This window comes from Sparus aurata, chromosome 16 (assembly GCF_900880675.1).
Source record: "Sparus aurata chromosome 16, fSpaAur1.1, whole genome shotgun sequence".
In the NCBI taxonomy this organism is placed as follows: domain Eukaryota; kingdom Metazoa; phylum Chordata; class Actinopteri; order Spariformes; family Sparidae; genus Sparus; species Sparus aurata.
Genome location: NC_044202.1, coordinates 826,417 through 850,729, shown reverse-complemented (window position 1 = coordinate 850,729; position 24,313 = coordinate 826,417). Strand labels below are relative to the sequence as shown.

Genomic DNA, 24,313 nt, shown 5'->3' with positions numbered 1-24,313 from the left:
TGGACCTTCAGACGTGGATTCTGAACGTATAAATTGGGCCTGCAGGTTCTGTGACTGCAGAAGAACCTTCAGGCATCACTGATGTCATGACAGCAGAGCAGGTGATACATGACTCAGATATGTCCGGTCCTCCTCTGTGCCGTGGTCCGTCTCGGGTCTGTCCTCCTTCAGTCAGCCGTCTCGTTGACGGAGCGACCCGAACAAACCGGAAACACAGGAGCTGGTTCTGTTTGGTGCCTCTCAGCTCTCAGCAGCACCGGTTCTGCTCCCATGTTCACCTCCAGGTTATCAAAGTCAGTCATCATCAAACCTGCTGAGCCAGACCATCAGACGACTCAGACTGTTTAACCAGAATTCAATACAACTGAACAGAACCGACCTTGGACCCATTAACTATCATTTGAAGATGACTGATCCTCTGGACTGGATGTTCTGATAACATATCTGGGCCTGGACTTCCTCTACTTACTGTCACTAACTGTCACAGTGTTTTATATCCAGACGACTTCCAGCTGATCGAGTTCATAAAGAACCGAATCACCACGAGACCAAAAGTGTTCAGACTGCTGGCTGTAACTGAAGCCTCCTCTCGGACTGCAGACGGAACCAGAACACTTCTGATACCAACATCTGCCTTCAGAGTCTGTGTTCATGCAGAGATCTGTTTATAGTTCTGACCCAGTCGGACCTGATTATTACTAACCTGATCTTAAATACTGACTCAGACTCTCCTGATAGTCTCTGTACCTGGAGGATGGACCGGAGCTGCAGAGCTGCTGAATAAGTCAACAGAATGAACTGTATTCTGACAGAACATCTTCTCAGAAAGGTTCTGGTGACGTCACTGTGGATGTTTTTCTTCCTGCTGGTGTTTCTGTGCATTGTGTCCTCACACACGTCCTCCTCTCTGACGTCCTGATGTCAAACTAAATCAAACGGACAGAGAACCTCGAAGCGTCGATCAGACGGCGCTCGTCCAGTTGTGCAGCAGATTTTCTCTCATTTTCATTAAAGTGACACAGAACAATAAAATAATCAGGCCGGTCGAACCATCAAGTTAACGAGATCCTTTAAATGTTTCAGTCAGCAGAAATAAAACGCTGCTCTTCAGTCGTTAAGAGACTGTTGTCACGGCAACGCCACCGTCTGCAGAAGTTTAACAGTTTAAATAAAACTCCAGGAGACGTTTCTGAGGTGAAAACTGATCAGAGATCAGATAAACAAACTTTAAACAAACTTAATTATTATTATAAATTAATAAGTCACACTTCATCATGAACGTTCCTCCCCCCCCCCCCTCTCTCTCTCTCTCCCTCTCTCTCTCTCTCTCTCTCTCTCAGGTCGACCTGTCAGTGAAGCCCCTCCCACCTCCTCCTCTGATGTCACAACTGTAAGGTGTGTGTGTGTGTGTGTGTGTGTGTGTGTGTGTGTGTGTGTGTGTGTGTGAGAGCTTATTTAAAGGGCTGACTCCCTCGCTGGGCGATCGACACCAGCTCAGCATCATCAGTTTACCGCCTGCTGCTTCCAGGGAATAAAGTCTGACCAGTTTTCCTCAGAGACGTCTACAGGAGAAACAGTCAGTAAGAAGCTTTCTGTCTGTCTGTCTGACTGTTTTTGACTTTTTAATTTATTTACTTTCTGACTGGCGGTCAGTTAAAACCTCATAATAGACTGAATGACTGTTTTCTTTCCTACTCATACTTCTAAGCACTTTACTGACTGACTGGTTCACCAGTTGGCTGATTGGTTTACTGACTGACCAATAATTGGTAGGCTGGTTTAATTATTGTTTGCAGATTTATTATTTATTATTTTATCTTTTGTTTGCTTACTGACCAGAAACTGGTCGACTGGTTTACTGATTGTTACCGACTGTTTCTTTCCTACTGCAGCTGCAAACTGGTTCACTAACCTGCTGTTTCACTATTTACTGACTGCTTAAGGCATAACTGGTTGACTGGTTTGTAACGTTAGTGAACAGGTTGTGACTGTTGTGTTTTTTTACTGCGTTAACCACAAACTGAACACTTCACTTCTGTTGAGTGAGCTGTTAAAGTAGTTACAGCCTGGTTTGCTGACTGGTTTACTCAGTGACTGACTGGTTTACTCAGTGAACTGCCTTCTCTATTGTAGTCTTCTGTCATGTGTGTTCTTACTCTACCGACTGGTTTACAGACTGGTTGAATGATTGTTTGTAGGCTGTTTAATTGATTGATAGTTACGTTTGTTGACCTTGTATAAGTATTTACTGCCTGGTTACCGGCTGGTTTACCCACTGAGCGAGTGACTAATTTAAATCCAGTTTGTCCATCTTCAGATTGTGATCTTGTGTCGTGTGTATGAACTAGTTAACTGCTGGTCGGCTGGTTGTTGGTGAACAAAGTAGTTAATAACTTGTCTGACTGACTGTTTCAGAGCCTGACTTGTTGACTGATATCAGCGTTGGTTTGATTCCTTTTGGATTCTCCGTGTGGTGTCGAGCTTTCTGAACTGGACTGATGTTTGATTCCTGCTGCTCTGTTGTGTCTGGATCATGTTTAATAAATGAGCCGACCATGAAAAGTTCCTTTAAATAACAAATCTCTGCCGTCGACGGTCGAATCTGCACCGAACGTCACGTTTGATAAGATTCCCGTCTTCCAGACAGTCGCCACGTTGATATAAGATGTCACGCAGATTTAAATCAAACTACTGAAAGTACAAAACTGAACAAAATAAACCTGTGGACTGTTCGACTGAACGAGCTGAGCGTGACGCGGTGACGCTGCGCGGCTGCTTCACGCCGTGTCAGTCGAATGTTTGTCAGTTTATTCTGTGAATCTGTTTCCATCAAACATTTTGCTCGTTAACTCTGATCAACAAAAACCACCTCAGGACCGTCGTCACGTCTCCACCTGGTGGCAGCGCCACATCACTGCAGCTGGTTTCACACACATGCATGAAATTCACACGTATGTTTCTCATCACCTGCAGAATCTGTTGCCTGAACGCAGCGCTGAGTCGGCCATTTTGTGTCTGTTAGCGACGTTTGTTGAAGGAACGTTGATGAAACTCAACGTCACATGAAATCAAATCTGCCCCAAAACTTCACATGTTGATGCGATTCCCAGCTGGAACACGTTAATATGTTAATATGTTAATATGTTAATATGTTAATATTACAGTCAGAGCGCCCTCTGCTGGCAGCAGGCGTGACAGGGAAAATCAAAAGTCCATTCGTTTACTGACTGGTTCATATTTCTTCCCTTCTTACTGACTGTCATTTACAACATAATAATGATCTTGTGTGTTTACGATCTGTTCAGACTGTTTGCTGCCTGGTTTACTGACCGACTGACAGGCTCAGTTTGTGGTTGGCTGGTTTTCATCAGACAGGTGTGTGGACGTGTTTACTGACTGTTTGTGTGTTTCAGGTGCTTCAGAAATGTCTCGGCTGTCTGTCCTGCTGCCTCTCACAGGTACGCTGTTTATTAGTGGCGTTCTCTGTCAGCCAATCAGCACGGAGCAGCTCCACACCTGCTGTAGTGACTCTGCACACTGATGACCTGTCTCTCCGTGTTTCCCTGCAGGCCTGTTGTTCCTGATGTCCTCCACGCTCGGCTCACAGTCCAGCGGTCAGTGTCACCTGTCTGTCTGTCTGTACCTGTCTGTCTGTCTGTACCTGTCTGTACCTGTCTGTCTGTCTGTCTGCCTGTCTGTCTGTCTGTACCTGTCTGTCTGTACCTGTCTGTCTGTCTGTACCTGTCTGTCTGTACCTGTCTGTACCTGTCTGTCTGCCTGTACCTGTCTGCCTGTACCTGTCTGTCTGTACCTGTCTGTCTGTCTGTCTGTCTGTCTGTACCTGTCTGTCTGTCTGTACCTGTCTGTCTGTCTGTCTGTCTGTACCTGTCTGTCTGTCTGTACCGTCTGCCTGTCTGTCTGTCTGTCTGTCTGTACCTGTCTGTCTGTACCTGTCTGCCTGTCTGTCTGTCTGTCTGTCTGTACCTGTCTGTCTGTACCTGTCTGTCTGTACCTGTCTGCCTGTCTGTCTGCCTGTCTGTCTGTCTGTCTGTCTGTACCTGTCTGTCTGTACCTGCCTGTCTGTACCTGCCTGTCTGTACCTGTCTGTCTGTGACTGTCTGTCTGTCTGTCTGTCTGTCTGTCTGTCTGTCTGTCTGTACCTGTCTGTCTGTACCTGCCTGTCTGTACCTGTCTGTCTGTACCTGTCTGTCTGTGACTGTCTGTCTGTCTGTCTGTCTGTCTGTCTGTACCTGTCTGTCTGTCTGCCTGCCTGTCTGTCTGTCTGTCTGTACCTGTCTGTCTGTCTGTCTGTACCTGTCTGTCTGTACCTGTCTGTCTGTCTGTACCTGTCTGTCTGTCTGCCTGTACCTGTCTGTCTGTACCTGTCTGTCTGTACCTGTCTGTCTGTCTGTACCTGTCTGTCTGTACCTGTCTGTCTGTCTGTACCTGTCTGTCTGTACCTGTCTGTCTGTCTGTACCTGTCTGTCTGTCTGAAGACGTTCTTGTTTATTTTGTTTATTCTTGACATTTTAAACCGTGTTGATTTGAAAGTGAACAGTAGAATTAGACTGAGATGAGGACTACAGTTAACACTTTAATGTCGACTTATTGTTTCCTTCATAAAACCTAAAACACAAGCTCCTCTGAAAGGTTCTAACGGGTCAAAGTTTGAGGCTTTTTCATTAATAATGTAATAAAATAACATAATGAAATATAGTCGTTAGTTCTCAGTGAATCACAGTGACAGTTATTCATGAACAGTCAGTGTGACTGTGAAGGAATCCAGGAAGTGTTTGTGAAAACTGAGACCAAAGAAATAAGACGGAGTGTGAAGTTCTGTTAGTGCTGCAGAGTTCATCAGCCACAACCCAGCAGAGGTTCTGGTTCTGTCCAACCCTGACTGCAGCGCTGCTGAGTTCTACTGTCATCTGTGGATTATTGGCTACCAAGAAGAACACTTCTTCCTCCTCCTCGTCTTCTTCTTCTTCTTCTTCTTCTTCTTCTGCTTCTTCACCTCCTCTCTTCTTCTTCTTCTTCTTCTTCTTCTTCTTCTTCTTCTTCTTCTTCTTCTTCTTCTTCTTCACCCTCCTCTCTTCTTCTTCTTCTTCTTCTTCTTCTTCTTCTCCTCTTTGATGGATTATTTCTGTCGCTGTGTGGACGGCAGCAGTAACCTTAAACCTCCCGTGCGACTCGTCCTCAGAACTTCTTTCCGTGTTGATGTTGAGCCTGAATCATGAAACTGTCTGAGGTTTAAAATAAGGCCGCTGTTCTCTCTGATAGATGAACCAGATGAATCGCTGCTTTCATCCTGCGTCCGTCGCTCACAGAGCACATTTGTTTTTCTGACTCTATTTCAATAAATTAGCGTCTCTCATGAATACTGTTATGTAACAGTAAACCCTTTTTACCCTCGCTCATAAATCCTCTTCATTTCTCCCAGTGTGAGTCACTTTTATCCTTTTTTTTTACATATCTGTGTATTATAAACTATAAATGTATCACTTACAAATTGCCAGCACTAAAAACCTGCTGACACATTTTACTGTGGCGATAACTTCACCTGCTGCCTGAGTTTCTTCTACCAGCTTTTACATGAACACAGTACTAAAGCTGCATCCTGCGATAATGAAGACTCTCAGTAGTTTATTCTACAGTGAGCTGGAAATTAAAAGAGTCAGTTTATTAATTATCATAATTTCGTGTCATCATTGACGGACGGAATGTCCACTCGTCCATCACTGAGACAAACTGAAGAATTTATCAGAGACATCGTTTCACAAAGTTTATACAGTTTCTCTTTAACTCAGCAGCTCACTAAATGGAGCGTTTTCTTAAGGGAGTCTGGTGATTAATATGTGACAGTTTGACATAAAGTCTTTTATAAACGAGTAAACTGTGTTCAAACAGCTGCTGAGTGTCGGCAGGTAAAACTTCACTCACTCATCAACTCGTTAAATCACATGATTTGTTAATGGAGTCTGGTGAAGTCGTGTAAATACACAATATGAGACTATTTGTTAAACTTTGGTGTAATTAACAGGAACGTTTGGTTTTCTGGTCCAACATATAAAAAGTAGATGTGATGTTTCTGATTCTTATTTCAAACGTTTGCTGGCTCATCACAGACTCTTGACTTCACTTCCTGTCGATGGTTAACGCTGCTGTTGTGTATTGATCAGTGGCGTTCCCGGTGACCTGTGCGACCCGTGGAGCTGAGCTGACGGAGAACAGCGTGCTGGTTCTGTGTCCTCCTGACTGCACCCGGGGCCGAGTGCCCGTGTTCGGGACGGGGATCTACGCCTCCGTCTCCACCGTCTGTGGAGCTGCTGTCCACAGGTGAGACGCCTCTCTGCTCTCCTCAGCATCCAGGTTTTAAACGTTTTAATTCTTCTTGTTTTACTTCCCAACCTGACTGACTGAAATCAGAACTGACACTCAGAACTGGACTTCAGGTTCTGACTGGAGGTGTGCAGGTTTGGTTGAGTTGTTCTGGTGTGGTTGGGTGTAGATCTGCAGACACGTGGACCGGCACTGTTGTGCTACCAGCAGCAGCTGCAGACGTGACATAATAATGAGCAGCGTGAGTCCTGCTGTCTGCTGAACCTCAACAAAACACCAACACCATGAAGGAATGTGCAGGAGCCCAGGATTAATCCTTCAACCCTGAACGACCTCCTCCTCCTCCTCCTCGGAGGCCCGCGGGGCCCGACAGGAAAACACCGACTCCATCCTTCACATCTCCTCTGCAGTCGTCTGCTGTTTCACACGTCTCTCCCTGAAGTCTGAGTCTGAACCAGAACCTTCCTGTTCTCTCAGATCCAGATCAGTGTGGAGCCACAACAAGGTTCAGCTCAGTCACTTTGGTTTAGACGGACTGTGTTGGTTCTGATCCGGATCAGACCAGCGGAGATAAACTTCATTCACTCACATCATGAGCAAGATTAGAGTTTAAAATCAGCAATAGTGATGATCAGCTGACTCACACACACACACACACACACACACACACACACACGCGTCTATTGATCAGATATTACTGATACTTTGATACTTTGACTGCCAGAAGATAACTGTTTCCTGTTTGGTGTCTGGGTTCTTCAGGGGGCTGCTCGGTCCGTCTGGAGGTCCGGTCCGAGTTCACAAGCAGAAGGGACAGATCAACTACGTGAGCTCGTACGCACACGGCATCCAGTCACAGGCGCTGGCCCGCTGGACCGCCTCCTTCAGCCTCAGCAGTAGGTGGAGCCGCTTCTGTCATTAATGGAACTGTTTGTTTTTTTTGGATTGATACATTTACTTTTTATAATTTATAGATCAATCAATGAATCTTTAATCAAAACATCGTGAAGGACACGACGTGTTTCTGTCACAACACAATCTCACCTTCTTCTTCACTTTAACTTTTTGTTTTTCTGGACTCTTTTTTGTCCATGTTGGTTTTAAAATTTAGATAGAAATTCATTTTTTTTACTCCAGAAGCAGAATTTTGCTCAATAAACAAACAGACCAACACTCGGCTGAGACTTCTTCCTCTGTAGTTTCAGCAGACGTTGTTGTTGAAGCTGCAGCTGGTTGCTGAGCTCTGCTGCCCCCTGCAGGCTGAAACACAGTTCACTCAGCTTTAAGAGTTTATTTCACTTTCAGCCTCTGTAACGCTCAGCTGAACTCAGATATTAATGTTACTGATCCTGAACATTAGTCAGTGTTTGTATTATTAAAATATAATAATATATTTAAATATATTAAAGATGGCTGAAGTTTGTCTGTTACGTATAAATGGATTATTAAGCGGGACAATCAGTGTATCAGCTCTACTGCCTCCTAGTGGACAGATAGAGTCATTGTTTACGGCTTTAAATGGTCCTAACATTGGTGTGTGTGTGTGTGTGTGTGTGTGTGTGTGTGTGTGTGTGTGTGTGTGTGTGTGTGTGTGTGTGTGTGTGTGTGTGACCAGAACCGGTTAATGTTCCGCTGGAGCTGACCAGTGACACCAGCACCACCGCTCTGCCTGCAGCTGCACAGCCAGGTCAGTGATGCTGCAGCCTGATGTTACAGCACGCTGCAGTAACTCGCTGTAAACACTGAAACATCTGGATCAGGCCTTCATTTGAATATTAGACTTCCTGCTTTCTATTTCATGTGATTTTAATCAGAGTCCTTCCTGTTTTCTGACCTGCTGCTGGTGATGAACGCGTCACTTCCTCTACGTTCAGCTGTCGTCTTTATAAATCAGTCCAGCAGCAGTCACAGCTTTATTTATCTTCCTCTCGTTAACAGTGAGACTGTCCTCAGTGATGAACTCCACCCAGTCCAGGTTTACCATTTATTGACTGTTAATGAGCTGAAAGATTTAAGATTTAAAACCACGTCGAGTTCCAGAAGCATTTTAACTTTAATATGAAACATCTGCAGGAAGTTTAGTGACGATGGTTCAACAGAGGTCAAGAAACGCAGCTCAGCAGGAACAACTGGAGGTGATCAGTGCTGTGACGGTGTGTGTTATGAGGTTAAAGTACGGATCAGTCCTTCCATCCTCATGCTGCTCTATTATCTGAGGCTCCGTCTTTATTTGAATAGCAGGCGTGTTTAGAGAATCCAGCTCAGCGAGCCAGAGAGAAACAAACAGACGCTTCCTGCTGCGATCACTCGGCTTCTTCTCCTGAAGCTTCCAGACACAACAGGAGTGTGATGCTTCCACCAGACGGCTGTGAGACGATGACTTCTGTGTGTTTGTGTGTGTGTTGCAGCAAAGAAACCAGTGAAGAAGACATCAGCCAAGAAACCTCCAACAGGCGGAAACAAAGGTGCGTTAACGGTGAAGAAGAACAGTAGGAAGTCAGAAAGTAACAAAGTCAGAGACGGAAAACAATCAAGGATCATAAATGTGTGTGTGTGTGTGTGTGTGTGTGTGTGTGTGTGTGTGTGTGTGTGTGTGTGTGTGTGTGTAGACTGTCAGATGGACATCGCCATGGTGATCGACAGCAGTAACAACATCGGGCAGCGACGGTTCAACCTGCAGAAGAACTTTGTTGCCAAACTGGCGGCCATGTTGAGAGTCGGACAAACAGGACCACGTGTAGGACTGATCCAGGCCAGGTGAGACACACACACACACACACACACACACACACACACACACACACACACACACACACACACACACACACACACACACACACACAATCAGTGACCTCAAACTCTCTGGGTCTCCTAGTTTTTACTTCCATCATTAATACTAAGACAGCAGCAGCTGGTCAGATGTTGGTCCCGCTCTCTAAGAACACACCTGTCCTTTACCTGAGGTCAGACATTCATACTGTACCAGAACCAGAGGAACATCTGATGACATCACTTCAACCCAGCAGAACTTTCTTCATTAGAACTTATTTAAACGTTACACCGCGCTCGTCCTGCAGTCGCTCATCAGGTGGAAACACTGTCAGAGGGAAGAGAAACAGCTGATGGAAATATGTCAATACGTCGTGTGTGTGTGTGTGTGTGTGTGTGTGTGTGTGTGTGTGTATGTGTGTGGTGTGTGTGTGTGTGTGTGTGTGTGTGTGTGTGTGTGTGTGTGTGTGTGTGTGTGTGTGTGTGTTTGCAGCGACTCTCCCAGAACTGAGTTCTTACTGAGTAACTTCACTCAGCCTAAAGAGCTGCTGTTTGCCATCAAGGAGCTCGCCTACCTGGGAGGAGACACCAACACAGGTGAGGCACACACACACACACACACACACACACACACACACACACACACATTACTGTCACAAAAACCTCCATGAAGTTTTCTTCAGTAATTTAATTTATTATAAGTCTTTTTACATGTGACCCAATCTGCTGGATCCTAAACAAACAAACAGTATTTCTGTACATTATATTTGGTTAAATCTCTCAGTCAGCTGTTTCTCGTCCTGTGGATGAAGTTGAACTGCTGCTCTTGACAGAATCTGTGCAGTTAAAGTAAATGTGTTCTTGGTTCCTTCAGCACGGTCCACATGTTCTCTGACCGGTTCAGTCCAGAAACTCACTTCTAGCCTGATTTATCTGCAGTCACGTGTTAAACCTGCGACTTCCTGTGCAGCTCGTTACTCTCGACTTCAAACAACAAAGACGAATCGAGGATCATTTTAATGTTGTACTGAAGTTTCAAATCTTTGTATCGTGACAATCCTGAACATCAGGCGACACTGTTCCCCTGCTCATCGTCAATCAAGGATTATTTTAACATCCATCAACTACACTTCCCATGAGCCTTTGGAACATGTTAATGAAGTTAACGCTGAGTGAACCTGTCTGACCCGCTGCAGGTAAAGCCATCATGCACACGGCGGAGAGCTTCTTCTCCCAGGAGAACGGGGGGAGGCGAGGCCACCCGCGGGTGATGATGGTGCTGATTGATGGCTGGCCGTCTGACGACCTGGAGCAGGCGGCCATGTTGGCCAGAGAGTCTGGCATCAACGTGTTCCTGGTGTCGGTGGCCAAACCGGCGCCGGAGGAGCTCAGCATGGTGCGAGACAAAGACTTCACGAGGAAGGTCGGCGCTGTGTTCACGTTCTGTATCAGTTATTAACGTTCAGCTGAAGGTTTTGATCTGTAACATGTTTCCATGACGACAGACGTCTCCTCCTCTCCCTCCTCTTCCTCCTCTCCCTCCTCGTCCTCCTCGTCCTCCTCTTCCTCCTGCAGGCGGTGTGTAAAGATAACGGTTTCTTCACGTATTCCATCCCCAGCTGGTTCAGCACCACCAAGCATGTGAAACCTCTCAGTCAGAGACTGTGTGCGCTGGACAGCTTGCTCTGCAGTAAGACACAAACACAACACGTCACACCACAACATGTCGTCTGTGCACTGATTCATTCACGGTGGTGAAAAGTCGAGCGCAGCTGAGAAACTGTGTTTTGAAGGTAAAACCTGCTACAACTCTGTAAACATCGGGTTCCTCATCGACGGCTCATCCAGCGTCGGAGACGGAAACTTCCAGCTGGTCCTGGACTTCCTCGCAGGAATCGCCAGGAGCTTTGACATCTCAGACGTGGGCGCTCGCATCGGTCAGCTCCACGCCATCACAATGATTTGATTGACTTACTGATTGATTGACGAGCTGATTGGCTGACTGACTGTGTGCTGGGTGTTCAGGTGCGGTGCAGTTCACCTACGATCAGAGACTAGAGTTCGGCCTGTACGACCACTCGACCAAAGACGACGCCATCAACGCTCTGAAGAGGATCTCCTACATGAGCGGAGGAACGGCCACAGGAGGAGCCATCAGCTACGCCACCCAGAACCTGTTCAGGTAACACCGACTCACACCAACCCGTCCCGTCTGAGGCGCCATTACCTCACACCAACATGTTCAGGTGACGCCACCCGGAGCGCGTCACCTGAACATGTTGGTATCAGGTGATCATGAAATGTGAGGAGCTGTAAAATCAAAAAATTTTATTCTTCTCCAACTGAAAACAAACATTTGAATCTTTAATATTTCTCACTGGAGAAACATCGTCAGACTGAAGGTAGACGTGAGCTTAATAACTGGAGAGGCTGAAGTTTGTCTGGAGGTCCGAGACGGTTCTGTTCATGGTAATTTTCTCCACCAGGCGAACGGGACCGGGCCGCAACTTCCTCATTGTTGTGACAGACGGCCAATCATACGACGACGTCATGCGCCCGGCAGCGGCTGCACAGAAACAAGGTGTGTGTTCAAACAAAGAAACGACACACAGTTTGTGTTGGCTCCTTCTGAAACCTGCATCTCCTTCAAACCACCAGGCATCACCATGTTCTCGGTGGGCGTGGCCTGGGCTCCCCTGGATGACCTCAGAGCGATGGCGTCGGAGCCGAAGGACGGCCACACCTTCTTCACCAGAGAGTTCACCGGCCTCGCCGACTTCGTCCCCCCGCTGGTCCGAGGCATCTGCCGAGACTTCACAGAGAACAACTGAGGTCGCGTGTGTTCTTCTGTACTTGTGATGACGACCGTAACACAAAACTTAAAGTCCGAACCCTCGAACAGCCGGACGACTTCACAGGTAGAGAAACGTCCTCCGAGCGTGAGAGGATGCGTTTGTTCTTCTGCACAACTCTGAACTTTCAAACAGCCTTTAAAGTTAAAACCTGCCAACATGTTTCCACACGGTTAGAAGCACACACTGTATATATACTGCACACATATACACCAGTACTGACACACACTTGTATATAAAGACACAACATAGAAAGTCACGTATAAACCAAACAGCCTTTCTGTCTATTTAATGAAGGAGACGTCAATAAAACAATCGAGTTTCATCCTCAGATCACCTGATGTACAATAAAAACTACAGGAAACATCCAGTGTCACATTCTGTAGCTCATATTAACTTTAAAGGAACTGGAATAAGCTCTTGTGTGATTGGCTGAGGCAGAGACACTTTGTCCTGCAGAGTTCATCTGAAGCTAAGGAAGCTAATTCACATCAGAAAGAGAAAAACACAAAATCAACCCGAGCGGATCCACAAACTGCTGATCAGAGCCAACAGAACCGGATGTTGCAGCTTGTTATTAGGACTTTTCTATCTCAGTTACAATAAATATGAAGAAAGCAGTTTTGTCATTATAAGATTCAGATCTTGTAATTATAAAATAAGAATGCTGTGATCGAGATATTCAATAAAACTCAATAAAAATTCTGTAATTATAAGATTCTAAGTCAGAACTGGAATAACTTTTGTTAACGTTACATTTTATTGTTTGTCAAAAGTAACAAACTGCAGGATTTACCCATGAAGACGACTTACATTCTTTGATTCACGGCTGAAGTTTCTTCTTCTGACCCCAGTGAATCAATAATAATAATCAATAATAGATTCTGGAGTCTCTGACGGGGACGTTGTCACAGCACACGTCACTGAAACGTCCACAGTTGGATTCCCGGCTCTTTGTTTCACCGTCTCCACACAGCTCAACACTTCATATGCATGAATGAGATTCTCTTTTTCTTTTCAACTTTGGAAAAAATATGTTTCAATTGTCTAAAAGTTGCTTTTTATAGAACTGACCTGAACTGAAGGATGCTTTGTGTCTAAATGAGCCGCTGGCTCGTTGAGTCGCGGTCCTGTTTGTGTCGACATGTTGGGAGGAGACAGAAAACATTGTGTAAATTAAACCTTCTACACGATCTGGATGTTTAATGCTGATTCTGTCTGTTTTCTGTATTTATTACCTGTTTTCCTTGTCTCTCAATAAAGAGTAGTTATTTTTACACCTTGTCATGACATCCACGTCTTCATCCGCCTGCAGCTGGATCAGTGAGACGGGAACACGGAGACACCTGGTGTCCAAACTGCAGAACACAGAGAACAGAATGAGTTTACAGAAGAAACAGTGAAGAGATGAAACTGTGTGAGGTTCAGCTCAGCTTCTGTCTGCTGTGTTCACACTGAGACGAGTCAGACGTGACGGCAGTCAGCTGATCACATCAGACACACTGAGACATTATCAAATATCTGGTTTAACTCTTATTATTCCTTTATTATCTGGTTTACTAATATCATTTTCATCTGTCATTTGTCACAGGCTCCATATTTTTATTAAAGCTATATCTCTCTCTCTATATATATATATCTATATCTATATATCTATATATCTATATATATCTATATATATATATATATATATATATATATATATATATAGATAGATAGATAGATAGATAGATATATATATATATATATATATATATATATATATATATATATATATATATATATATATATATATATATATATATAGATATATATATATATATATATATAGATATATATATATATATATATATATATATATATATAGATATATATATATATAGATATATATCTATATATATATATATATATATATATATATATATATATCTATATATATATATATATAGATATATATAGATATATCTATATATATATATATACCCATATGGAAAAGAAATAGAAAAAACTTATGAGACTTTCCCATAGCCTCTAATAGTAAATGTTTATGTTTTATATGTATTGTATGTCTTATAAGACTTATATGTCTCATACTATGATTTACTCATGAAAGTGGCCACTTTTGCATTTTTCTCATACAACATAATTATAAGAATTAAAAATGAATCAAGTAAACATTACATATATTGTTTATAAGGAATGCGCATGGCAAATTATGTTTTCCATATGTGTACAATATAATGTTTGTACTTTTTAATTACATGTCTTAGTTATAAAGACATGTGCTTTTTTTTATATAAATATATTATATTATATATATGATTTTTGTGTGTAAAGTGCATTTAATTTAAAGGTAAACTATGCTTTATTTATATGTTTTTTATAAGACTGTCATATGTCAGTCCATTAAAATCACCATATCAGTATAAAAACATATACTTTTTATATATGAATATATAAATCATATATAGATTTTTTGTATGTTAATGTCATGTAAACTATGCTTTTTTATGTTTTTTTAAACTAGATTCTTATATGTCTGGCAATGCAAATTTCCATTACAGTATAACAAATATATGCTTTTTATGTATTAATTTATGACATTTCATACATGTTTCTGTAGTCAAAAACATATGAATCACATATTAAAATGACAGGACTTCATATGTTCCTATACTGATACTGTCTTGGATGAAACAAGTTTAAAACTGGCAAGACGTGGTTTGCCTGGTCATCGCACAGAACAACTAATTTCACCATATAGTGATATAAATGCAGTCTGTATAGATCTGTTATGTTGAAAACATGTCTTTATTAACAGTGGAACATTGCTGGGATTACAGTGCCGACAGCAGTAAACAAACAGCAGTAAACTCTAATCTTAGGAAAGATCGTGTTTTCAAAGATATTCTTTGAATGAACTAGTGGCAAGATAGAAATATGACTCTCAATTAGTTATGATATTTAACACGTGTCATGCCTGCATACAGACATGAAGAGCAAATGCTTATTCTACTACTACTACTAATATGGGAACAGTGTCACCCTCAACTAATTGTTGTCATTACAAACAGGTGTACACATCTAACTGATTTGCCTCTTCACATCCAAAGAAAGGAAAAACAGGGCTTAAAGGGAAATCAATTTTACCTCTATCTATCCGAGGTTAGGGATATAATGTTAAAAAAAATCTGCAGTTGTTGAGGATGTTCTCTGTGTCTCTGGTGCGCAGCTGCAAAATCTGTTGTTCTGCCTCCAGTGATGTCAAATGACGGTGCTGGCTGTCATTCAGAGCTGCGCCTCAGAGACAGCGAACATCTGCAACAACTGCAGGCGTTTTTCACACTCGACCCTAACCCGGATAGAGCTAAGGTTGAACCTTGGCAAAGATCTCTGAGCAAATGCTAGTACTGCCTACTGTTTAGCATGCTTCACTAAACAAGCACTAAGCAGTGCGTAGTATGGTTAAAGTGCCACAAATGCTTCCAGCAGACAGTAGTCAGTACCAGTATTTGCTCAGGGCCAAGGCCTATGTGATACACTTGTGTAAAACTTACAGCAAACAAAACAGTTTAATGGAGAGCTGCGGATACAGCAACGTTTTTACTTTTTGACCGGAGCTCCGTAATCTTGGCGTTGATCGTGCTTCCAATGCTGGAGAGCTGGGTCCCTGGCCACCTCTCAAGAGTTGCACCTACATATAAACAAAAACAAACAAAAAACAAGAATGCAAAAGCTTAGTACAGTAGGATGAAATCAGACACAAAAGCAGAGACTATTGGGGAAACACCTATTGAATCTGAGGTGTATATACGTATGTAGATATAGGCTATATAATTAACTGTATATATTGTTTTAATCTATTTTCATTCCAAATTCAATTATCTGTATATTTGTACTGTGTATGAAGGGGTTACAGTTCATTTTGTTTTGCAACCCTGTGTTGTAAAATGACAAATATATGACCTTGAAAACCTGAAAACGTACTGTAAATGGCATCCAATTTATTTTTGTCCAGCGGTAGACGAGCATCTCCTCTGCCTCGTTTGTTGCCCCGAAGATTGCTCACTAGCAGTACTTCTACCGGGAAGACTGCGGTGAGCAGATGTCTTACAAATACTGAGGCCGAATTTGCATTGAGGGCATAGGCCCATGCCAGTCTCTCAACCATGACTCCGGTCCCAGGATGGATCTCAACCTGTTTAGACAAGGACACAAGGTAAGCATTTAAAGTTAGAAAATGTATGATTTGTTCAGCCCAACAGATTTTAGACATAAAAGCAGATTAGATCTGCCATAATCATTAAAAGGTCTATTTTATGTGGTGTATTTATTTATTCTTTATAAAACAATTACCTTAGAAGACTGGGAGACAGTCAGTGATGGAGTGACAGATGCAGACCTGGAACTGGACACCGTAGATCTGGGTACGGACAGCAGTGAAGTGGCAGATGGACAACTGGACCCGGACTGCGGAGAACCTGGGAGGACCAGCGGTGGTGTGTTAAGCTCCAACCTGGATCTCTCAGGAGATGCAGCCGAATCAATTATATTCCTCATGCTCTGTAGGAGTCCTGGCACATCTAGACATAGTATATCAAAAAAAACAATTAGTTATCAACCCTCTTCTTTAGGCCAAACTAGCCTACAACACAGTCAATTCAGCCTACAGTCATTTAGAAAAAAAGTGTAATAGTTGTCTAATGGTTAAATTATTGATATCATGATACCTCGAAGAACCATCTCCTTCAATTTAGCATTTTCTGCTTTTAGGTCCTTGATCTCCTGCTTTAATTCAACTGCAGTCTTCCTCTGATTGTTATGATTATCTGGAGAAGGCTGTGATTGACCATATTGCTTAAGAAACTCGTCTGCGGGGTCTGTCCTCGTGGGAACCTTTGACCTCTGGGTGTCAAGAGAAAAAAATAGAATCATCAGATAGAAAACCAAAAGACAAACCTGGTTTACGCTGGAGTTGACCAGCCATACTGTACAACAGAATCAACATCAAGAATCAGTAATCTTTACATATTTTCTTTTCTAGCTAGATGTAATGCCTATTACACAGTAGTGCCAACCCCTTACACATTCTTTTTACGTTACCACTGGGAAATATGGTCAATACACAGGAGCTAAAGTAAATTCACATCACCTTAACTTGCAATGACTGAGTCTCAGTATCGGTTGAGCCTTCCGAATCATCCCCATATTTTTGGGGGGCCACTGACACCCTCTTTGCCAGCTCTGCAGGTTCGTCTTCCTTTAGCAGTGAGTTAAGTTTACGAGTTGTCTCAAAACGAGTGGCTAAAGAAGGAAAGAAAAAGACATACCCTAGTTATACTCAAATGGCAGATCACTTTTTCATAACACTAATACTGAAAATATACTTCAAGATGGTGATGTTTGCTCCTATGTGCATTTCATTTGAAGGGGTTATGCAATAGGCAAACATGACACCTGACACAATCATACGTTACCATTCAAAAAGGTTTGTTCCACCTGGTGTCAACAGTCAAAGTATTATTATGTCACCTTCAATGTCAAATTGACAGAGGCCATGTCAAGTGACATGATTGTCAGTTGATATACTGATATGTTAGGACACTTTCAGCAAAACAACACAGTACTTGTGTTTGTGTAGAGCACAATGGGTATAACTAAGGAATCAACCATGTATTAGTTGTGCTTATGCATTAACTTTTAGTCAGGTTAACTTGTAGATGATTGCATGTTTCTGAAACAAGTTTTCACTGCCAACTAACAACTTTCTTGCATTTGTAGTTTGGTATACATGATGAAATGGTGACAAAACTGTTACAACAAAAGTATGAGCTCTGTTTGACCAAATTACATTTTAAAACATGGGTTGACTTCTTTGAATGTTTGAAGTTTGTACTTAAACAGTTTTATTGCTGTGGACACATTCCACCAATAACATTCCAAATCCATTTATCATTTATACAACACAACAAATGCGAGAAAGTCTTCTGTCAACTGGCAATGAAAGTTAACACATGAGCTAAAACAGGCTGAATCTCGCCCTATTCATGTTTGAACAACTAACAAATTCTTTTGAAATGCTGTAAATTAAAGAGGACAATCTGCAATCAAAGCCATAGTAACTCTATCTTACCACTAACAAAGATGACGATGCCTCTGTAGTGAGGCCACCCTCCTCGTTGTTTCTTCCCATGGCGCCATTCAATGACAGTTGAATAGTTGGAAATGGGATTCCCATCGTGGTCCATCTTGGAATCATCATACCCCCTTATGGCATCAGTTTTTATCTCGCTGAGCTTTCCAAAATCCTCCCCTTCACTCCACTGCACCACGGCAAACTTCCTCTCCATGTGTCCTTAGCTTAGCAATCAATAAATAGAGTAGACAGAAAATATGAATAACCTTAACAGCCTTTTTTGGACAAAAAAAACTTCAGGTATCTGCAGGTTTAGGCTAGTTATATTAAAGTTTTTTTGAATTAAATTTAAGACAAATGTCATTATATATCGTGATATACCATTCTGTTATCTAAATTGATAACACCAAGCACATATTAACCATAATTTCTTCCTTAATTTGATCTGAAATATTTGAAGGAATTTAATTGAAAATTGCATTTTTGGTTTTAAACCACACTTTACATTACCACGCAGATAAATGTGACATAAATCTTAATTTCACATAGGTGAGCACATATTGTGATGTACAGTATATTGATATTGAAAAGTCCTGATGATTATTGTGATTTTTACTTCTTTCATACAGCCCAGCCCTATCTGAAAGGAGCCTCCACAGCCTACAACCAACCAGAGAGGGTCAAGTGGGTCTGGTGTTTGCTATAACAGACAATAGAGAGATGCAGGAAACACATCACTGGCTACAAGATGTTCTTGATTATGGTTACTTTGGCCAGAGGCTGTGCAACCAGATATAGTATATATATAATATAAATAATTATTCTATTTACTGATCGGGATAAGTTACATTTTAAGTTTAGGATCAAAAACAAATGTTCTGTTATATTGCAGCAAATAGAAAATTATGTATTATATGCTTAGAATGATAAGCCTACCCATTGTAATCTATTCATTTCCCATGATTCTGTCTTGTAAATTGAAAATTCCATTGGAAAAATGAATCTAGATAACAGCTGAACAGTCCCGATCACTTGCAACCTTAACGTTTAATTATAATTTTCGCTCTCCAATGACAGAATATTGTAATCCTTGGTTAGTTAACGTAACTGTATCTATTCCTGCAAACATAATGAGGGTTTTAGGTTTCATTTGTGTTATTAGCCTATCATAGAAATCCTATTAGAGCTAATTTATGTTAACATTATGTTACGTTACCTTCCAAAATGCGCCACTTTGGGTAATGTTAACGGTTAAGGTTAAAGTTAGCTAAGTGACTGTTAAGTTAGCTAGCTAAATGAACGCTGAAAATGAATTAACTTTAGCCAGACAGAAAATCAACTGTTACATGAATAAGTCGAATTTAAGCAAACACATTTAAATACATACGTTAATTCACATACCTCTAAATTCACCCAACTGCGTAGAAGCAAAATCTGGGTGGCCGCCGTCAAGTACCGCCGTTCGTCTTCATTCAAAGATGTACCGTTGGTTTGGGAGGTCTCGCGAGATCTCGCACAGTGTCCCTTCCTGGGCACCGTACAATCCCGCCACTGAATGTATAGATACCGGAAGCTTGCGAGCGGTAAAACTGGTTACGGCGTGTTTAGGTTATAGCATGGATGCTGAGGACATTTGCGTGAGATAGCGTTGCTTGCCCAGTCTAGTTGACTAACGTTAGCTACGTTACAAGACAGTTACAGTAATAGCTATGTCGAAAAGAAAACACAACGTTACTCTCAACACGAAAGAAAAAGATTGGTTGAGAGAAAACGTTCCAAGACGTACTTTGACAAGATGGAAAAAAAGGTTTGTGCTACGTTTATTTTTTTAATGCTGGTGTAATTAATAATTACAGTTAACGTTACTGTCGACTGTTTCCTTAGGAAAATCAACAGAACTTTGACTGACATTGAAAAACACACTGCTCAACGACATGTAAGTGCAGCCCGGTTCTTGTCCTCTCGGTTTTAGGAGCTTAAGGTATACATTTCAACAGTTATGTAACTTTATAAGATATTATTTTACTTATAGCCTGCCATACACAATATCATTCAAGCCCTGACATGTGTGGACATACTGCAACAGTTGCGAATCTGAAAGGATAATGTTAGCTTCACCAAAATGTGCACAGCTGGCATAGGTGTTTTTCATGTTGTTTATTTATAATGTACCTGGTGTTTACAGACCTTAAGGCTGATGTACCATCATGTTGAAACGATCGGTAACGTTACAGCATTTACAGCAACTACTGTTAGTCAGCTCTATTCACCTCGTAAAGTGAATTCAGTAAAATTCAAAAGGCTTTACTTGCATGAACGTTTTAACAACAATGTTGCCAAACAAAGCATCAAAATACAAGTTGTCTAATATTTGGACAGTACACAATAACCGTAATATGAACATTCATACAAGATTAAGATTGATATGTATTGCATACAGTATCATATGTATGTATGCATGAATGTATATTTGAGTTGAACTTGTTACAGTAAATATTCTCTCTCTTTCTCTCACTAACCTTACAATATTATTGTAACAAGGACTATCTCTGTGTCTCCTGCCCTTACCCCATCTCTCCCCCTTTTTATCTTTTTGATTAATAATGGACTTGTGTTCTTTTTAGGAAATTGATGAAGGTGCCAGCCAAAGCGAAGAGCAGAGAGCAGAGCCTTTCACATTAACACAGGTGAGACAAAACTACAGTATTATACAATGCTCTCTCTCTCACTCCTCTCTCAAACTACAGCGACTATATCTGTCTCCTCCCATACCCCATCTCTCTCCCTCCTTTTTTTATATTTTTGATGAATAATGGACTTGTGTTCTTTTTAGGAAATTGATGAAGGTGCCAGCCAAAGCGAAGAGCAGAGAGCAGAGCCTTTCACATTAACACAGGTGAGACAAAACTACAGTATTATACAATGCTCTCTCTCTCGCTCCTCTCTCAAACTACAGCTACTATATCTGTCTCCTCCCATACCCCATCTCTCTCCCTCCTTTTTTTATATTTTTGATGAATAATGGACTTGTGTTCTTTTTAGGAAATTGATGAAGATGCCAGCCAAAGCGAAGAGCAGAGAGCAGAGCCTTTCACATCAACACAGGTGAGACAAAACTACAGTATTAAACACTGTTCTCTCTCCCTCCCTCTCTCTCTCGCACACACCCTCTCTCAAACTACAGCTACTATATCTGTCACCTCCCATACCCCATCCCTCTCCCTCTTTATCTTATCTTATTGATAAATAATGGATTTGTGTTCTTTTTAGGAAATTGATGAAGATCCCAGCCAAAGCGAAGAGCAGAGAGCAGAGCCTTTCACATCAACACAGGTGAGACAAAACTACAGTGCACACATTTATGAAGTTTATTACATAATTTGGTATGAAAATAAAGTATCACAAGACAACCAATGCAATAACAACATTCACACATTCATTTCCGCAGTTCATGTAAGTGTACCGACACTTTCTGTCCTTCCTCTTTTTTGATTCTTCATGTGTTGTGAATTCCATTTAATTTTTTTGTGCTAAGTGCTGTACACCAAAACAAGGTTATGTAGTGGAAAAATAAAAACACAGAACCTGATAAGTTTTAATAAAACGCTTCTTTTTCTGAAATTTTAGGACAATGTACCTCAAGCAATAGATGATGTCCACACCCAAGGACTAACGGAAGAGCAAAGTTGCATCTCGATTCTCTCCTTTGCATTGAGACACAACACTACAGGTGTATTGATGGAAGACCTGCTGAAACTTTTAAAGTTACATTCTGCTGGGACAAGTGCAATTCCAGCAAGCAAGTATTTTTTGGGGAAACCATTAGCTGGTATTGTAGATCAATTTGAACACCATCATTACTGCAGCGTATGTACTAAGTACCTTGGCACTTCACAGTCACAAGAAGAAACACTTACATGCGTGTCATGTTCCTCATCCATAACAGTAAAAGCCAGTTTACACGAAGGACATTTCTTTATCAGTATTCCATTAAAGGGCCAACTGAAAGATATTCTTGAGAATCAGGGTATGCATGATCTCTGTTTTCCTGCTGATGACAGTAGTAGAGAAGTAATAAATGATATATGTGATGGCACCTTATATCAGGCCTTGCAGTCAAACAGTGAAGCGGATTTCCTTTCCCTTACATTTAATTGTGATGGTGTACCAGTCTTTCAGTCCTCTAAATTTAGTATTTGGCCAATACTGTGTTGTGTTAATGAGATACCCCCTCAGTGCAGAGATAAGCATGTACTTTTATGTGCTTTGTGGTTCGGTTCCAAAAAGCCAGACATGACCTGTTTCTTCAAACCATTTGTGGAGGAATGTGCCAATCTTTCACAAACTGGTTTTAAGTGGCATCATCCTATTGATCAGTCATGGAGAAATGTGAAGGTGCACCCATTGTGCTGTGTGTGTGATGCAGTAGCAAGGCCTTTACTACAGAATTTTAAGCAATTTAATGGTGAATATGGCTGTGGAGTCTGCCTTCACCCTGGGGTGCAAATGAGGAAAGGACAAGGAAACTCAAGAGTTTACACATGTTCAGCTGAAAAACCAAGTGACAGAAATCATAAAACCACAGTAGAAATAGGACAAATTGCTGAAAGAGAAGGGAAGACTATATTGGGCATAAAGGGCCCATCTGCTATTGTAGATTTAGCAAAGTTTGATCTAATCAATGGGATGGTCCCTGACTATATGCACTGTGTGTTGCTTGGCGTGTGTAGACAAATGGCGACTTTATGGATCGATTCTAAGAGCTATTCTGAGCCATGGTACATTGGCACACAAACAGCAATCATGGACAGACACCTCTTGTCTATAAAACCACCAGGTATTGTTGCTCGAGTTCCAAGATCTCTCACTGAACGCAAGTTCTGGAAAGCCCACGAGTGGCAACACTGGCTTCTGTATTATAGCTTGCCAGTTCTGAAAGGCATACTTCCACAGAAGTATCACTCTCATTGGGCGTTACTGATAGAGGGCATAAGCATTCTGTTGGGATCTGAATTAAGTACAGAGCAGATAAATCACGCCCATGACGCATTAGTGTACTTTGTTGGAGGTGTGCAAGCGCTGTATGGGGAAGAGCACATGACATTCAATGTTCATTCACTTCTGCATTTAAGCCAAAGTGTTGTGCATTGGGGTCCATTGTGGGCCCACTCAGCCTTTATGTTTGAAGCTTTCAATGGATACCTACTGAAACAAGTAAAAAGTAGTCAAGCTGTACCACAACAAATATGCAAACGAGTGATGTTGTCCCGTGCTTTTCCCCGTTTAGCAAAACAATTCCTAACAAATGCACCAGCAGAGGTTAAAGATTTCTGTAATGAAATGAGAACCGAAAAGCATCATGTCAAGAAGTTTGCAAAGTTTGCTGAGGTGACTGCCCTTGGTCCACCAAATGTAAGATTAATATCTGTTGGTGATCAAGCTGCCCTCCACACAGTGAAACAGGTTCCCACAAACTATGTGGTGAATTACTACAAGAGAATTGCTGTAAATGCAGAAGTTGTACATGGTCATACCTACAGCAAAACAAAACAAAGAAACAACTCTATTGTGCTTTTGAAGGATGGGAGTATTTTTAGAGTCTCCCACTTTATTGACATTGGTGATCAGTGTTTATATGCCATAGGGAACTATGGTAAATGCACAGTGCAGAAGTTAGCCAGAGGTTCTCTTATCAAAACTCCACTGAGCTACATGTCAACGGTGCACTTTCCCACAGGCTTTCACAAAGCCATAAACACTACTCAGGTAGTTGGACCATGTATGTATATTCAGTGTCCACAATCCAGCTCGTTTGTGTGTCGGCTGCTGAAGACATATTATTGTAAATGAATGATTGTGAACTAAATGTGAAGATGGTCACCTATTAATTTAGGGTCGCTGAGCTGGAAAGTAACTAATTGCTATTACTGTTACTGTAATTGAGTGTAATTGTACTGTGACTGAACTGTACGTTCTTTAACTTTAAGGTGAGAAACACAAATCTATTACCAATGTAACTATGATGAAATGGCATATATCAGAATGACAAATACATTTATTCTTCTTTGATACCTTTGCAATGCATGTCATCAACTTGTATGTATTTCAACGTAACGTCCAAAAAGAGACAAGTGCAAAACAACTTAAAGTTGCATCTTAATCAACTTGGGTCAGTTGGGTCATGTAAAAAGAAAAAAAATCCATTGCCACTTTTCTG

At 41.6% G+C, this 24,313-nt stretch overlaps 5 protein-coding genes across 10 annotated transcripts in view; 4 read left to right on the top strand and 1 right to left on the bottom strand.

Annotated features, from left to right (window-relative positions):
- The window catches only part of scfd1 (sec1 family domain containing 1), a 38,238-nt gene extending 36,891 nt beyond the window's left edge, over positions 1 to 1,347 (top strand). For 2 of the 3 annotated variants that reach the window (XR_003980979.1, XM_030392221.1), the window contains exon 25: positions 1,314 to 1,344. The gene's annotated coding sequence lies outside the window, so the exon portion shown is untranslated. Of the gene's footprint in view, positions 1 to 1,297 lie in introns of all 3 variants that reach the window. The other variant, XM_030392220.1, reaches the window with a different exon arrangement.
- A 149-nt stretch (positions 1,348 to 1,496) lies between these two features.
- LOC115566212 (cochlin) overlaps positions 1,497 to 24,313 on the top strand; it is a 45,843-nt gene continuing 23,026 nt past the window's right edge. The window contains exon 1 of the mRNA XM_030391982.1: positions 1,497 to 1,580. The gene's annotated coding sequence lies outside the window, so the exon portion shown is untranslated. The remainder of the gene's footprint in view (positions 1,581 to 24,313) is intronic.
- LOC115566213 (cochlin-like) lies at positions 3,440 to 13,236 on the top strand. Its single transcript, XM_030391983.1, has 14 exons — positions 3,440 to 3,458; positions 3,570 to 3,614; positions 6,180 to 6,336; positions 7,102 to 7,235; positions 7,955 to 8,026; positions 8,748 to 8,804; positions 8,949 to 9,096; positions 9,602 to 9,705; positions 10,305 to 10,531; positions 10,684 to 10,798; positions 10,902 to 11,045; positions 11,134 to 11,290; positions 11,595 to 11,689; positions 11,767 to 13,236. The coding sequence occupies exons 2-14, from the start codon at positions 3,584 to 3,586 to the stop codon at positions 11,937 to 11,939; spliced, it is 1,614 nt and encodes a 537-aa protein (XP_030247843.1). The 5' UTR covers positions 3,440 to 3,458; positions 3,570 to 3,583; the 3' UTR covers positions 11,940 to 13,236.
- Positions 14,753 to 19,597, bottom strand: LOC115566215 (uncharacterized). Its single transcript, XM_030391985.1, has 7 exons — positions 19,498 to 19,597; positions 18,094 to 18,320; positions 17,113 to 17,264; positions 16,691 to 16,865; positions 16,317 to 16,543; positions 15,948 to 16,158; positions 14,753 to 15,654 (listed from the first exon to the last, which is right to left on the bottom strand). Exons 2-7 carry the CDS (start codon positions 18,308 to 18,310, stop codon positions 15,533 to 15,535), a joined length of 1,104 nt encoding a protein of 367 aa, XP_030247845.1. The 5' UTR covers positions 18,311 to 18,320; positions 19,498 to 19,597; the 3' UTR covers positions 14,753 to 15,532.
- LOC115566211 (uncharacterized) overlaps positions 19,628 to 24,313 on the top strand; it is a 4,764-nt gene continuing 78 nt past the window's right edge. The window contains exons 1-7 of one of the 4 annotated variants that reach the window (XM_030391977.1): positions 19,628 to 19,903; positions 19,981 to 20,032; positions 20,721 to 20,783; positions 20,930 to 20,992; positions 21,139 to 21,201; positions 21,367 to 21,429; positions 21,724 to 24,313. The exon at positions 21,724 to 24,313 is cut by the window's right edge and continues 78 nt beyond it. In XM_030391977.1, the coding sequence (XP_030247837.1) occupies positions 19,806 to 19,903; positions 19,981 to 20,032; positions 20,721 to 20,783; positions 20,930 to 20,992; positions 21,139 to 21,201; positions 21,367 to 21,429; positions 21,724 to 23,946 (2,625 nt within the window). In that variant the 5' untranslated portion in view covers positions 19,628 to 19,805 and the 3' untranslated portion in view covers positions 23,947 to 24,313. The remainder of the gene's footprint in view (positions 19,904 to 19,980; positions 20,033 to 20,720; positions 20,784 to 20,929; positions 20,993 to 21,138; positions 21,202 to 21,366; positions 21,430 to 21,723) is intronic. The other 3 variants (XM_030391981.1, XM_030391979.1, XM_030391980.1) reach the window with 3 other exon arrangements.

Excerpts from the sequence above, each read along its gene's own strand:
- LOC115566213 (XM_030391983.1), top strand. The coding sequence starts at position 3,584 with ATGTCCTCCACGCTCGGCTCACAGTCCAGCG. Across the intron at positions 10,532-10,683 it reads ACAAAGACTTCACGAGGAAG|GCGGTGTGTAAAGATAACGG; the intron begins GTCGGCGCTGTG and ends TTCCTCCTGCAG. Across the intron at positions 11,291-11,594 it reads GCCACCCAGAACCTGTTCAG|GCGAACGGGACCGGGCCGCA; the intron begins GTAACACCGACT and ends TTTCTCCACCAG.
- LOC115566215 (XM_030391985.1), bottom strand. The coding sequence starts at position 18,310 with ATGGAGAGGAAGTTTGCCGTGGTGCAGTGGAGTGAAGGGGAGGATTTT. Across the intron at positions 17,265-18,093 it reads CATCGTCATCTTTGTTAGTG|CCACTCGTTTTGAGACAACT; the intron begins GTAAGATAGAGT and ends TTCCTTCTTTAG. Across the intron at positions 15,655-15,947 it reads TAAATTGGATGCCATTTACA|GTGCAACTCTTGAGAGGTGG; the intron begins GTACGTTTTCAG and ends GTTTATATGTAG.